The 13,034-nt window shown below is 36.6% G+C and overlaps 1 protein-coding gene across 1 annotated transcript in view; it reads right to left on the bottom strand.

Annotated features, from left to right (window-relative positions):
• Window positions 1-13,034, bottom strand: part of LOC124115636 (alpha-1,3-mannosyl-glycoprotein 4-beta-N-acetylglucosaminyltransferase B-like) — a 60,457-nt gene that overhangs the window by 22,231 nt on the left and 25,192 nt on the right. Inside the window, exons 5-7 of the mRNA XM_046476694.2 lie at window positions 4,551-4,684; window positions 3,621-3,670; window positions 796-909 (exon numbers count right to left, since the gene is read on the bottom strand). Of these exons, the coding sequence (XP_046332650.1) occupies window positions 796-909; window positions 3,621-3,670; window positions 4,551-4,684 (298 nt within the window). The remainder of the gene's footprint in view (window positions 1-795; window positions 910-3,620; window positions 3,671-4,550; window positions 4,685-13,034) is intronic.

The raw sequence follows: 13,034 nt of genomic DNA on the forward strand, positions 1-13,034 counted from the left end.
GGGGTAGTAATTACATTAATGATGAAAGATTGCGAAGCTGCTGTGGTTACTCATACATTAAATTGTTTGTTTGTTGTTTAATGCTGCACTCTGCAATATTCCAGTAGTCTGTAAATTATCAAGTCTGGACCATGCAATCCAGTGAATGATATGATGAGCATCGATCTACGCAATTGGGATACGATGACATGCATTAACTGAGTCAGCTAACCTGACTACCCAATCCCCTTAGTCACCTCTTACAACAAGCACTGTTGCCTCTGGAACATACAATCCAGTACTGACATCAATAACATCAAACATCGGTGAGATTAACAACCTGATTCTCTTACAACAAGCATGGGTTGATGAACACCAACTCTAACCAGGATCTTCACAGGGTTCCAATATTCTCAAGCCATTGTTATCAACAAATCTAACTTTCTTCTGAAGAATCCCATAATTAGAGTGAGTGAGTGAGTGGGGTTTAACGCCGCTTTTAACAGTATTCCAGTTATATCGCGGCGTGTCAGCTTAATGTGGGAGGAAAGCCCAAAGTGATGCAGGTCTCGAACGTTTACCTCTTCGGTGAAACCCACGAGCACGGGTATGGTGCTGACAAACCTAGAAACATAATCGGGGCGAACCGGGATTCAAACCCACAATCATAGGTTTCTGGCGTGCCCAAGGGATGCAACTCTGCACAGCAAATCGCGACGCCTTAGACGACTGGGCCACCCGTGCCCCCCCCATAATTAGAATCTAGTTGTCGGTTTGTCTGTAATATTCATATGTTATATACAATGATGTCATCACCTGATTCTTTCTTTGGAATCACCAAATGTTTCTTTTAAGTGATCCAGATCTGGGTAGAACCCTGAAGGTGGCGCAATGACTTCCAACAAACCACTGTCTAGATATTCTGGAAATCTGGAAACAAAAATGACAACAACATAATGAAAAAAGAGAAAGACAAGCCTGATTCAAACCAGCCGTTACTGAAAATACAACCCTTATTCAAGGTAGGTAAGCCCAAGTAAAATAATTCTTCGATTTCAAGCAACATGTATCAGTGATCTATTTCAAAACATCTTTGGAATTCTTCAAAAAGTTAATACATGAATAATGATCCAGATTATATTGCGATTTCCATAAATTAAAAGGATCTTGGATATATATATATAATATATTACAGTGTTAAGATATACGATATTTAGATCCACTTCTTTACTTCGAACATTCTTGGAAATAAATCACCTGCAGGAAACTTTAGACATTACAGTAAACACACCTTAAACAATAGTTCAGTTGAATCTTATAAATTCTTAATCTTCCAAGTTTTATTATGACATCAGTATGAAATTCTAAATGAATATTCAACATTATTTGCTGGATGTACCTCTCAGAAAAGTCACATGATCTTTATACAGAGTATATTTTATATCAGGGATTTATCTAGGATTTGAAACTTTGTGCCCTCGGCAAGCAAATTGGGACAAAGTTCAAAGTTTATTTATGTTAATGTCCTTATTTTTGTAATTTCTGAGGAATTGGGAAATTTTAATTCAAACTGGGAATTTTTGCAATTATTTGCTGCAGACTTGGGGTTGATTATCAGCCTGTGAGCAGGTCAAGATAATTCTCTGAATACATACTTAGCTGAGGATGAATTTGTCGCTGTTTACTTGCTGTGTTTTAGTTGCAGGGTTTATTATCAAGAATCAATAAGTAAAAATGTGACAAATGTTCCATAGATGTTCCTATGCCTTATCCAGTGAGTGAGTGAGTGAGTGAGTGAGTGAGTGAGTGAGTGAGTGAGTGAGTGAGTGAAATTAAATTTAACGTCGCATCGGCATTTTTTTAGTCGTATAGCGATGAGACCAAGTTGATCCATACACAATTTATGACCTATCCAATAGGGCTGCAACAAATACACTATGAGGCGAATACGATTCGTATCACGAATATAGGGTAATGAATACGAATATTAATGCACGAATACAATAATAAGTCAGCAGTTGATGTATTATTTGTTATATTCAGTGAAACATTAACAACATAAATTTTTTGACATGGTTTGTTAATTTTCTATATTATACATTTATATGCTGCACTTGTCCAGGTACTTAGTCTTGGTATCTGCTCAAATGCTACAATGACCAGTGAACAAATTCCTGTCAAATTAAATATTATAAGAGTGTTGTCTTTAAAGAAATCAATGCATATCATATAATATGTTCTTATGGATGTTTTAGGTACAGGGTATGTAAATGCACATGATTGCATATTCATAAATATTCGATTCTTGTGGCCACGAAATAACAAATTCAATTCATGAATGGATACGGTTTGATTCACTGAATACGCGAGTGAATTGTAACGGCCCTACTATCAAAGTACTGTACTTATGGACTATGTCCTCAAATATGTTAGATAAAAGGTTCAGTTCAAAATTCATGACCTGTGGCTCCAAAGTCACCATTTTCTCAAACTTTTTGTGACGGTTATTTAAGAATTGACTTCAATATTTTTTGCATTAATGAAGGATTAAACTTAAAACTATATAAAAGTCAATTCTTATGAATAGATATGGCAACAAAAATAACTTCACAGACTTCTTACTAATCATTAACCAAAAAAGCTGTAGACAACAGATTGAAATCAGTGACTTTGTTGAGCTAATACAACGTAAGCCCTGCCCTTTCTATTATCAGCCAATCAGCAATCACTAAGTGGGCGTGGCCTAATTTCTTTTGGTCTTTGGTGTATGCAAACAAAGACAAAATCAATTTACTTGGTTAGCTAATCGAATATCATGGAATCACTTGCAAGTTATCTATATCAACATATAGCAACATCATCCTATTGATTTTTCCTTCTATGCCTTTGTTTCATTAAACCTAGAAGGGAGTCAAGATCCTTGAAATTCTAGGCATTCCTTACAGTAGGAGTGCCTGGATTTCCTAGATCTTGTCTGCCGTTCATGTTTATCAACATTTTGAAGAATCTCTCACAACAGTAGTTTCATATCACCAAAGATTTATAAAGAGCCTTTCAATATGCATCTTTTTTTTAATTTCTGACTGGTAAAAAGTCACAATTTATTTACACAAAAATTTCATGTTGTGAATCGAATCTACAACCTCACATATTATCACATTTTATACTTCGACTTCCTGTATTGTTTAACTACATGTATAAGGTATGCCAATGGGTTTTTTATTCTTTCTGGTACTGGTATTTAGATAGTTCATTAGTCAGTAAAAACACTCCTCCTCGGTATTGGTTGAAAATCCAAAACCTCAAGCTCAGGCTCGGACTCACTCAAGGTTCTACATTTTCAATCAATACCTAAGAGTTGTGTTTAACTTATTTACCTATTTATCAGATTCAATTCAATTAATCAAACTGTGGCTTAGACAGTTTGAATGTTACAAAGAGAAAATCATATTTCACAATTTATGTTCATATCATCATACATGCAACTGTTATATTATTTATATCATTTTTTTATGGATACATGACCGACTGTGACTGGTATCATGACACAGAGTAATGTGATGCAACAAATGTTGAGTAATTCATTCATCCCTTTCTGTTGCCCTGAGGCAGGGCACAAAAATCCCTTTGTTGTTACTTACTGCTCACGGATTTCACCAGCAACTCTCTCAACGAATGTTGTGTCCCAAGGCTGAAATAGACAACATGAAAACATACACATCCGGGTTTTTTTTACAGATTACCATAGGTACAGAAGCTCACCTTCATAAGATTTACTAACACTTGAGAGAGAATTTTTGCCTTCAACCATATCCAGTGTATGTACAATTTTTATATCTCAAGATTCTTTGAGTGAGTGAGTGAGTGAGTGAGAGTGGGCTTCACACATTGTACCCATGAGCAAACACTTTAACCACTAGGCTACCCCACAAGCTAGTCTGACCACCCGATCCCGTTAGACCGCCATCATATATCTGGAATATTGCTGAGTGCGGTGTTAAACAACAAACAAACAATAAAATATAAGAGAAACCATAACAGCTTTTTTATCGACTATCATTAATTAATACCCCACTCCACATACGAGCACTGGTGCTGACAAACCAAGAATCAAAATAAGACAAATCTGGGATTCAAACCCACAAAACAATGGATGTAGACTAAATGCTTAGTCTCTGAATATATAATTTTGACAGAAAGAGCAACAACATTTAAATTGAAACGCAGCGATCATAGGTTTCTGGCATGCTCAAGGGACGCAACTCTGCACAGCAAATACAGCACTTTAGATGACTGGACCATCCTGTGTGATGCCCCCGAGGCCCTGACACAGCATGAGTGAGTGAGTGAGTATGGTTTTACGCCGCTTTTAGCAATATTCCAGCAATATCACGGCGGGGGACACCAGAAATGGGCTTCACACATTGTACCAATGTTGGGGAGCGAACCCAGGTCTTCGGCGTGGCGAGTGAACGCTTTAACCACCCCGACACAGCATGACGTAACAGACTTACTGTTAAAAGCGGTGTTACACCTGATTCACATAGTTACCGTAGAAACACTGCACCCACCTCTGCTATGAAGACAATGATGAGGCAGTCATCCTTCTCCTCAGGGTTCAGTTCATTCACAAGGGACCGCAATGTCTGTGTGAGGTAGGTAACCTTGTCACGTTTGATTGTAGGAACACCTATCACTATGGAAACTGAAATACAAAACATATTGTGATATAATATCATTGACTATGTCAAAAAGATCTTTAATACAGTGAGCAACTTTGGTTTTTTTAACTTTTCAAACGAAGACTGTTTCTCAACAATAGAATAACCCTCTTTTGAGACCCTCACTCACTAACCTATTATGAACATGATCAACAAGCCACACAAATGTTTTTCTTTGATTACTGCTTTGACAGCAAACAAGATGCAAGTGGCAAAGCTTCTTTAATATTTACTAAGGACTGTTCTTGAAAAATATTTCAAATTATGTCAGACAAATGAGCTATGAGGAGGTGAGGTGAAATGGGGTTTAACGTTGCTTTTAAGATTATTGCACTTATATAAGGAAGTGCATGTAAGTGTGTGTGTCTGTGTGGCTGCTTGTACTAGTCCGGACTGATGCCGATTTATAGTGCTGGCTCACTGAGATACCATGCTGCAGTTTAACATGAATACCTCACTCAGACACAGTATACTGACTCCGAGCCGACCAGTCCTTGTTTTAGCCCCTTAATGCCGAGCACCAGACAGGGTAACAACAAGTACCATCTTTTAACGTCTTATAGTATGATGTGGCTGGGGATGAAACCCCAGACTTTCCTCACTCCAGGTGGGCACTCTACCACTAGACCACGGAGGTGATCAGCTACGAGGGATTACAGATCTTTCCCAAGTGAGTGAGTGAGTGAGTGAGTGAGTGAGTGTGAGTGAGTGAGTATGGTTTTACGCTGCTTTACGCAATATTCCAGCAATATCATGGCGGGGGAACCAGAAATGAGCTTCCCATGGTGAAAGAATGGTGGAAGTCATTAGCCTTGGCTTCATTCACGAGTGGTTTTGTGACATCATGAACAATGGATGATGTCATATCATATTTTAATCAATAATGAAGCACTATGACTCAACAAACCAATCAACATTGAGAATTGCAAAAAGAAATGTTAATTTGGCGGCCCCCAAAGTATTTTCATTTTCACTCATACCCGCAGGGTATCACCCTTTCTACATATTTTCATTTTATCTTTTTAGATCTACTCGCAGGGTTCTAAGTCATTTTCATATATATTTAAAATTTACTTATGCAACCCGCAGGGCTGCCTTTTTATATTACTTACCAGCAGCGTAAGTTACCTTTCCAACACTGAGTCAGCCCCCGAATCTTATGCCAAGTATTGTATATAATAAACATTTGATCATACTCAATTGTTGTGTTGTCACCGCACAAACCCACATGTGCAAATATTGAAAAGTTATTGCACAATTTATCCATCCCTTGTGTGTAATATTTCTGGATATTCAACGACGACTAATGTTTGTTTGTTTGTTTTTCAACGTTCCAGTTTGCAATATTCTACTTATATGACAGCAGACTGGAAAACTATAACTAATATTATGACCAACAATCTACACAGCATGAACACCTGATCCATGAAGTGATCTCCTACCACATGCAGAGCTTCCTAGGGATCAAATCTCATCTGGAATCTTCCATATAATGCCAGACGAAATGTGTGACAACAAGGCAATCTAGAACACAGAATCTTTATCTATGCCAAAAGTTCATGATAAACTTGTGATATTGAAGATAAGTATATACTGAACTTCAGAGATTCAAATCTTCAGTCAAGGAAGGATGAAAAGGTCATGACCTCCCAACAGTTTTTATCACAACAAACACAATTGCCAATCTCAGTGTCCCACATCTTGAATGAGATGGATACTGGAGAAGATCTTGACAACACTGGAATCTAGAATATGGAAATGACTGATAGCCAGAGTCAGTGATAAATTGAATAGGTCCAGGCTGGACTAATTAAAATGAGACCTCTTCCCCTGTTTATCTATAACATTATTCCTAAATACTCATAAAAAGTTAAAAACAACAACTGTTGTATTACTGCATATGAGGTGAGGTGAAATGGGGTTTAATGTTGCATTCAAGATTATTGCACTTACCGGTATATGGTGAAGTGTGTCTGTGTGTGTGTGACTGCTTGTTCTTAGACAGGAATAATGCAGGTTTTATAATGTTAGCCCACTGAATACCCCAATCAGACACAGCATACTGACTCAAGTCAACATGTTCTTGTTTTAGCCCCTTAATGCTGAGAGATTAACAACAAGTACCATCTTTTCATGCCTAATAGTATGACTCGACCAGGGATCAAACCACTGACTTCCAAGCCGAGCTGACCAGTCCTTAATCATCTTATCCCAAAGTGCCACGGAGACAGTCTTATTGCATACTAACTGTAGCTACGTGATGTTGTAAGCAAGATGGTTTGTTAATCATAAAGAAGTCAACTTGCATGGTTTGTTGTTCACTGCATAACTCACAATGTTGTGAGTTGGATCACTTTAACAAGTTTAATGACATACTTTATGGTTTTTTTGTTTGCTAAAGATGATTATTTGTTGTTTAACACCACACTATGCAATATTCCAGTTATATGACGACAGTCTGTAAATAACAGTCTGGACCAGACAATCCAGTGATTGACATCATGAGCATTTATCCACACAATTGGGACACAATGACATGCATCAACCAAGTCAGCAAGCCTGGCCACCCGATCCCGTTAGTCGCCTTTTACGGCAAGCATGGGTTGCAGAAGACCTATTCTATCCCGGACCTTCGTGAGTCTGCTAAAAATGAAGCAGTGCAGACGAGAATCATTCACTTCAATCCAAATAGTCAAAGATGCAACGTTAGATATCAAACAAAAAAGAAAACATTTCCGTTCTACAACAGGTTGCTTATTGCTTCAAACAAAATTTAATGAGAGCACTGCTGTATGGAATACGGTACTGCTGTGCCCTAGAAATTTAGGGAAACAAGTAAATGTGCTGTGCTCATTCGCCGGAAAGTTAGCACACTAAGAGATTATGATGCTCCTGTGGATGAATGTTTCATCTATAAGTGGTTAAAGCAATAAAACAGTTTATCACTTTCAATCAAACTTGAAAGCAAAACTGTTGAGATTTGCCTTTACGCCACATTTGTAAAGAGTGAATTTGGAGTGGTAGCTGATTGAACATAGTCCATAAGAGCATCTAGTAACCCCTTCTTTTCTCAATTGGACAGTTAGATTAAAATATTTAGATTCTAAAAGCACCTATTTTATAGAAAACTAAATACTCTGAATGCAGACTATTTATGCAGATTTAAAAAAAGAGGTTTTTATTCCCCTAATTTGCCAACCATGTGCATTCATTATACAATCCTTGATAAATCCTAGAGTCTATCATGGCCAATTGCACACATTTAATATGGATGGAATATGGATGGATTCTTGAACAAGGTGGAATAAAGTTTTTGATTTGGCATGGGTTTCATTAACATTAAACTGTGAGTAATGAGTGAGGGAAATGAAGAATAGATCTTGGACAATGCTATATCAATGCTCTTTATCAAGTAGGCAAACATTTGGGAATTCCACATCAGCTAGAAAGCATTAGCACTGACATTAATAATGTAATCGAAATGCTTATGCACTATAACGTCAGATACGATCTCAATAACAATACCCCCATTATCATTTTCATGAAAGCTGAGAAAATATCAATAAACATCAACGTGTGATTTTTCTGTATAATCATTTTCATGTTTATCTTACAAACACATGCAAATTTATTTTTGCCTGGAGATCTGGGTATGGACTACGTCAAATGCTTTGGTTTACATCACACAGAAGGTAAATCATTGATAGGCTAAACCCACTAGCAACTATTTATACCATCATATTAACTCTTGGTCTGCAAAGAAAACACTGCAGCCTTTAGTTCCAAATTAATCCATGGATTTTTTACCCTGGATCAGAAAAATTGGCATCAGAAGGTACAAGTTCTGAAGGGTTAACTTCCCTTAAGGAATTACCTACAGTGCAATAATACTTAACAGCACACTGGTCCTGTATCATTAGTCCTCATCACCCCTAAAGGGTTATTTTCCAATTTCCTATCGTTTGATCAATGTCTTTATGTTTTAGATGTATGTGATGGGAAACAACAGAGGTAACCCAAGCTGGTCATCCAAACCATGCCAGAAGGTCAGTGGCAACCTTAGAGCTTCAAACATATGGTTCTGATAACTTACACACAATGTAAACAAGTGTTTCAAATCAAGTGATAATGTGGTCAGTTATCAGCTGGGGAATATAAAGTGGCAACCAATGAGATATACTGTAATATTACAAAGGGTGTGGTATGTTACATATTTTCATGTATAAGAGTGCAATAATATATGGTATTGCCAATGAAGGCAATCTGGAATATTGTGAAATAATGGGTCCAGCTATTGTTATCAGCATCAATCTTTTGCAATAATTACAAATGCTGTCCTATTTCTTTCCAAGTCACTGAACTTATACAACTTCAACCTAAAGCAAAAGAAAGTGAATGTAAATATTCAGAAAATGTAGAAGCCTTTTAACCAGGGATCAGGAAACCGGTCTGTGTGCTGGACTTGTCCAGTTGTGACTGCAAAATGTCTGATTTGAAAAAAGTGCTAACCGGACATTTTAAAATTTGCCAACCGGTTATTTTCACAACCTGAGACCGCATTTCATAACAAAGAATATGAGATAAAGAGGTGCAGCCAGACTGACAAGTGTTTTTGTTGCTGATTAGTGTATACATGACTTGCAGGGGTGACCAAGTGCATGGTTAAAAACTACATCATATCCCTTCAGGGAATTGAGGTGATAACAATATCAATTGGTTAATAAAAATGTGAAATTTGAGATTAAATATCAGTAGACATGATGATTTACCATATAAATTTAATTTCCTGTTTACGATTAACAAGTGTATCTTTTTGCAAACTAAGCGAAAAATAGCAATCAGCTGTACACAAGTTTTCTACAAATCTAAAGGTGATTCGGTTAAAAAATACACAATAATATAACCTCAAAGAATGTTGATGCAACGGTCAGAAGAGTTATACTTGAAACCTTTATTTTTTCAGAAATAATATATTCCAATATCGTGTTATCTTATTTGCAGCTTTTACCATAAATATTTTTATAAAATAACAACCATAAGAGTAGCGCTTTGGCGCAGCTGATTGCTATTGTCAAATATACTGTGTGATCCAACAATTTGACCTGCCACCATTGAGAATTCCCGCGGACTAGAAAAAATGTTATGTTGTCATATATTAGTCAAACTACCACAAATAGGACTTTTAAATGAGTCAAAGTGTGGCATTTAATGTAAACACTATTAAATGTAATTTTGAATAAAATTAATAAAATAGATTACAAATTTAACCAGATAGTGAAATTACAGAGTTAAACTTCATAATTCAGTACAGATTTGACATGGAATTTTCGGTGTTATGTCAACACAATGAGTTAAAGTGTCACCTGTGCTCAATCCCTTTGATCTTTCGCAATAAAATATGCTTAAAGAAAAAGATTACCATATTTTCAGTAACAAACACGCCTTCACTCTTAACATACAATCACGTCTTTCAAGTCCACCTGTATCCACACTGTATGGATAATGAATTCTTAATGTCAATAAATATTAGGGGCCACACAGCTCCATGAATCTAAACAAACATTCAGCAACAATCCAGGCTATAGAGAGATACAGAATTACAAGAGGATATATGGTATTGTGCATCCCCCACTCTGCAAACTGAGGCTTGCCCACAAAATCGGTTTTTATTTTATTTTCTATGTCTAGCACAAACCCAAACTAAAAGAATAGAATAAAGTAATGAAATTGTTGTTTTGTTTTCTCTTTCCTTCAAGATTTACAGTAAGATATATTCAGGCACTGTTATGTTAATGGGATTATTCCAGTTGTCAATGAACATTTGGTAACCCTAACTAATGATATGCTCACTGACTTAATTTGAATCAGTGGTGCTAAAAATATGGTGTTCGGTTCCACATTCCAAATACAAAATACTCAAATTGAAATGAACTACCGTATTCGACGTAATAAGCGCCCAGGGCGCTCTCAAAATTAGAAATAGGGGGCTCTTATTAGAATATTATTTGGGTGAAAGAGTCGAAAGATCGTAAATTTTATGGTTTCTGCTGACAGCCTGAAATGACACAAAAGAAAAGTCTGTGCGTATTATACACAACAGATATATTTTTCCAAAATTTAATTGCCCATTATTAAGGGTGCATATAACACACGAGTGCGTATTATACACGAATAAATGTACACGAATTGTGTACATTGATCAGCCGGAAGGATGCTAATTGGGATTGTTCACCAGCCAATATATTGGCAAATATTGCTGTGGGCCTTATTAGAGCAGGGCGCTTATTACGTCAAATGTGGTAATAAATTCATTGCATATGAGACTATTTATTGAACACTGGAGCCGTTCCTTGAAAAAAATCTTATCTGTTGAATATGCTTCCACCAATGAAAATATTACGTCAATGCACCAAACAAATCATTCACACCTCAGTGGTAAATAGATATCATATCAACAGTCTCTTGTGCCTGTGTTTATTGGACATGCTGGAGTCAAACATTCCTGTCATCAAGTCTAATGCAGCGTCAGTCAATAGGGACAAACAATGACCAACATTTGGCTTTTATGAAAGATGAATTAGTTTTGCCAGTAATCTGTATGAATAATAGGAAACAAAGGCATATTCGTAAATGCATATGCACTTGGGACGGGAGTTATCACCACTGTGCCCCAAACAAACTGCCAGGATAGGAGAATTCAAATGAATGTACCCGGTAATGAAAGGCTTTTCTTTTCGAACAGTGAAATGTATTTCTGCAGTGTACTGTTTGATATGAAAGAGCATCCAATGTTAGTTTGGAAAACAGGATAAATTATAGCTCATATGGCTCACATCCTTTTATTCAAATCAGTCCAAAAAAACAGGATATAAGTTACAATTAAGTTTCAGGCTTAGATTTGACATAACCCTGATATAACACACAAAAAAGTTAAAATCCAGATTAAACATAATCCAATAAAGTTGGAATCATGATTAAATATGCAAATGAGGTTTCCTAGCAGGAACTACTTTCAAACTGTTATCAATGTGATGCCTTCTTTCTCAATAAACTATCGACTAACATTCCCAATATGCTTACATAGGAGTTTCCCAATGTTTTGTTGTAAGATGGCAACAAACATGGCTTCAAATCATTCGGCACTATATCATAAATTTGGTGGTTAACTCAGAACTTGTGGTCATAGGTGCTTTCTAAGGACACAGACACAATGTGATAAAGAGATTATTTACCCTTTTTTTGTTACATAAATGTTCTATATGTATTAGGAAGAAAAATATGGTTTATGCTCACCAAAGGCTTGTAAAATACAAAATTAAGCTAATACTCTCTATGTATTTAATGAACACGGAACTGAAAGGGTAGAGCACAAAAAATAAGGAAGTATAATACAGTGAATATAGCACTGACTCATTCATACTCAGAAAACATTAAAGTCTATATAAACAACATTGTTATAATGAATTATATTTGGTTGTGTAATTGTAGATTCCTGTGCCTACAGTTCATTGAATCAGTTCTAATGGATGTCATGACGAATTACTTCCTGAACATGTTAAATGAAACAAGAGTTTGCCACTAACGTGGCTATATCCCCCGCCCCTGTTGCAGAATTTATGACATAATTAAATCTAAACAAACCCTAACCTTTTTTAACCGAGGTGGAACTTGTCATGGAAATTGTAAAAAAAAGAAGAGTTTGGAACCTAAGTCCATCTTGTTGCCATGGAAACGTAAAAAATATAATTTTCTAAAATTTCTAAATAGCAAAAGGCACCAGTTCAGCATGTACCTGACAAACCTGCAAAGTTTGATGAAAACATATTGAACGGTTTATGAGTTATGCTCCGGAAACGAACCCTACCCTCACAGAACCTAAGTCTATCTTGTTGCCATGGAAGCGTAAAAAACAAAATTTCTAAAATTTCTTAAGGGCAAAAGGCACTAGTTCAGCATGTACCTGACAGACCTGCAAAGTTTGATGAAAAAATATTGAATGGTTTATGAGTTATGCTCCGGAAACGAAACGTGACGGCCGGACGGACGGAGCCCGTTTCTATATCCCCCGCCAACTCTGTTGGGTGGGGGATAATAAAGCCAATGATCATTTTGATTGTCCTGAACTTTTAAATTGTACATAGCAGTATAGCATGAGTGTTCAGAGTACTGGAATGTCACAATATCAGTCACAAGTGTACATGCCGTATGAGTGAGTGAGTGAGTGAGTGAGTGAGTGAGTGAGTGAGTTTGGTTTAACGCTGCTTTTAACAGTATTCCAGTTATATCACGTCGTGTCAGCTTGATATGGGAGGAAAGCCCGATGTGATGCACATC

This window comes from Haliotis rufescens, unplaced genomic scaffold, assembly GCF_023055435.1.
Source record: "Haliotis rufescens isolate VD_foot unplaced genomic scaffold, xgHalRufe1.0.p SCAF_7, whole genome shotgun sequence".
Taxonomy (NCBI): domain Eukaryota; kingdom Metazoa; phylum Mollusca; class Gastropoda; order Lepetellida; family Haliotidae; genus Haliotis; species Haliotis rufescens.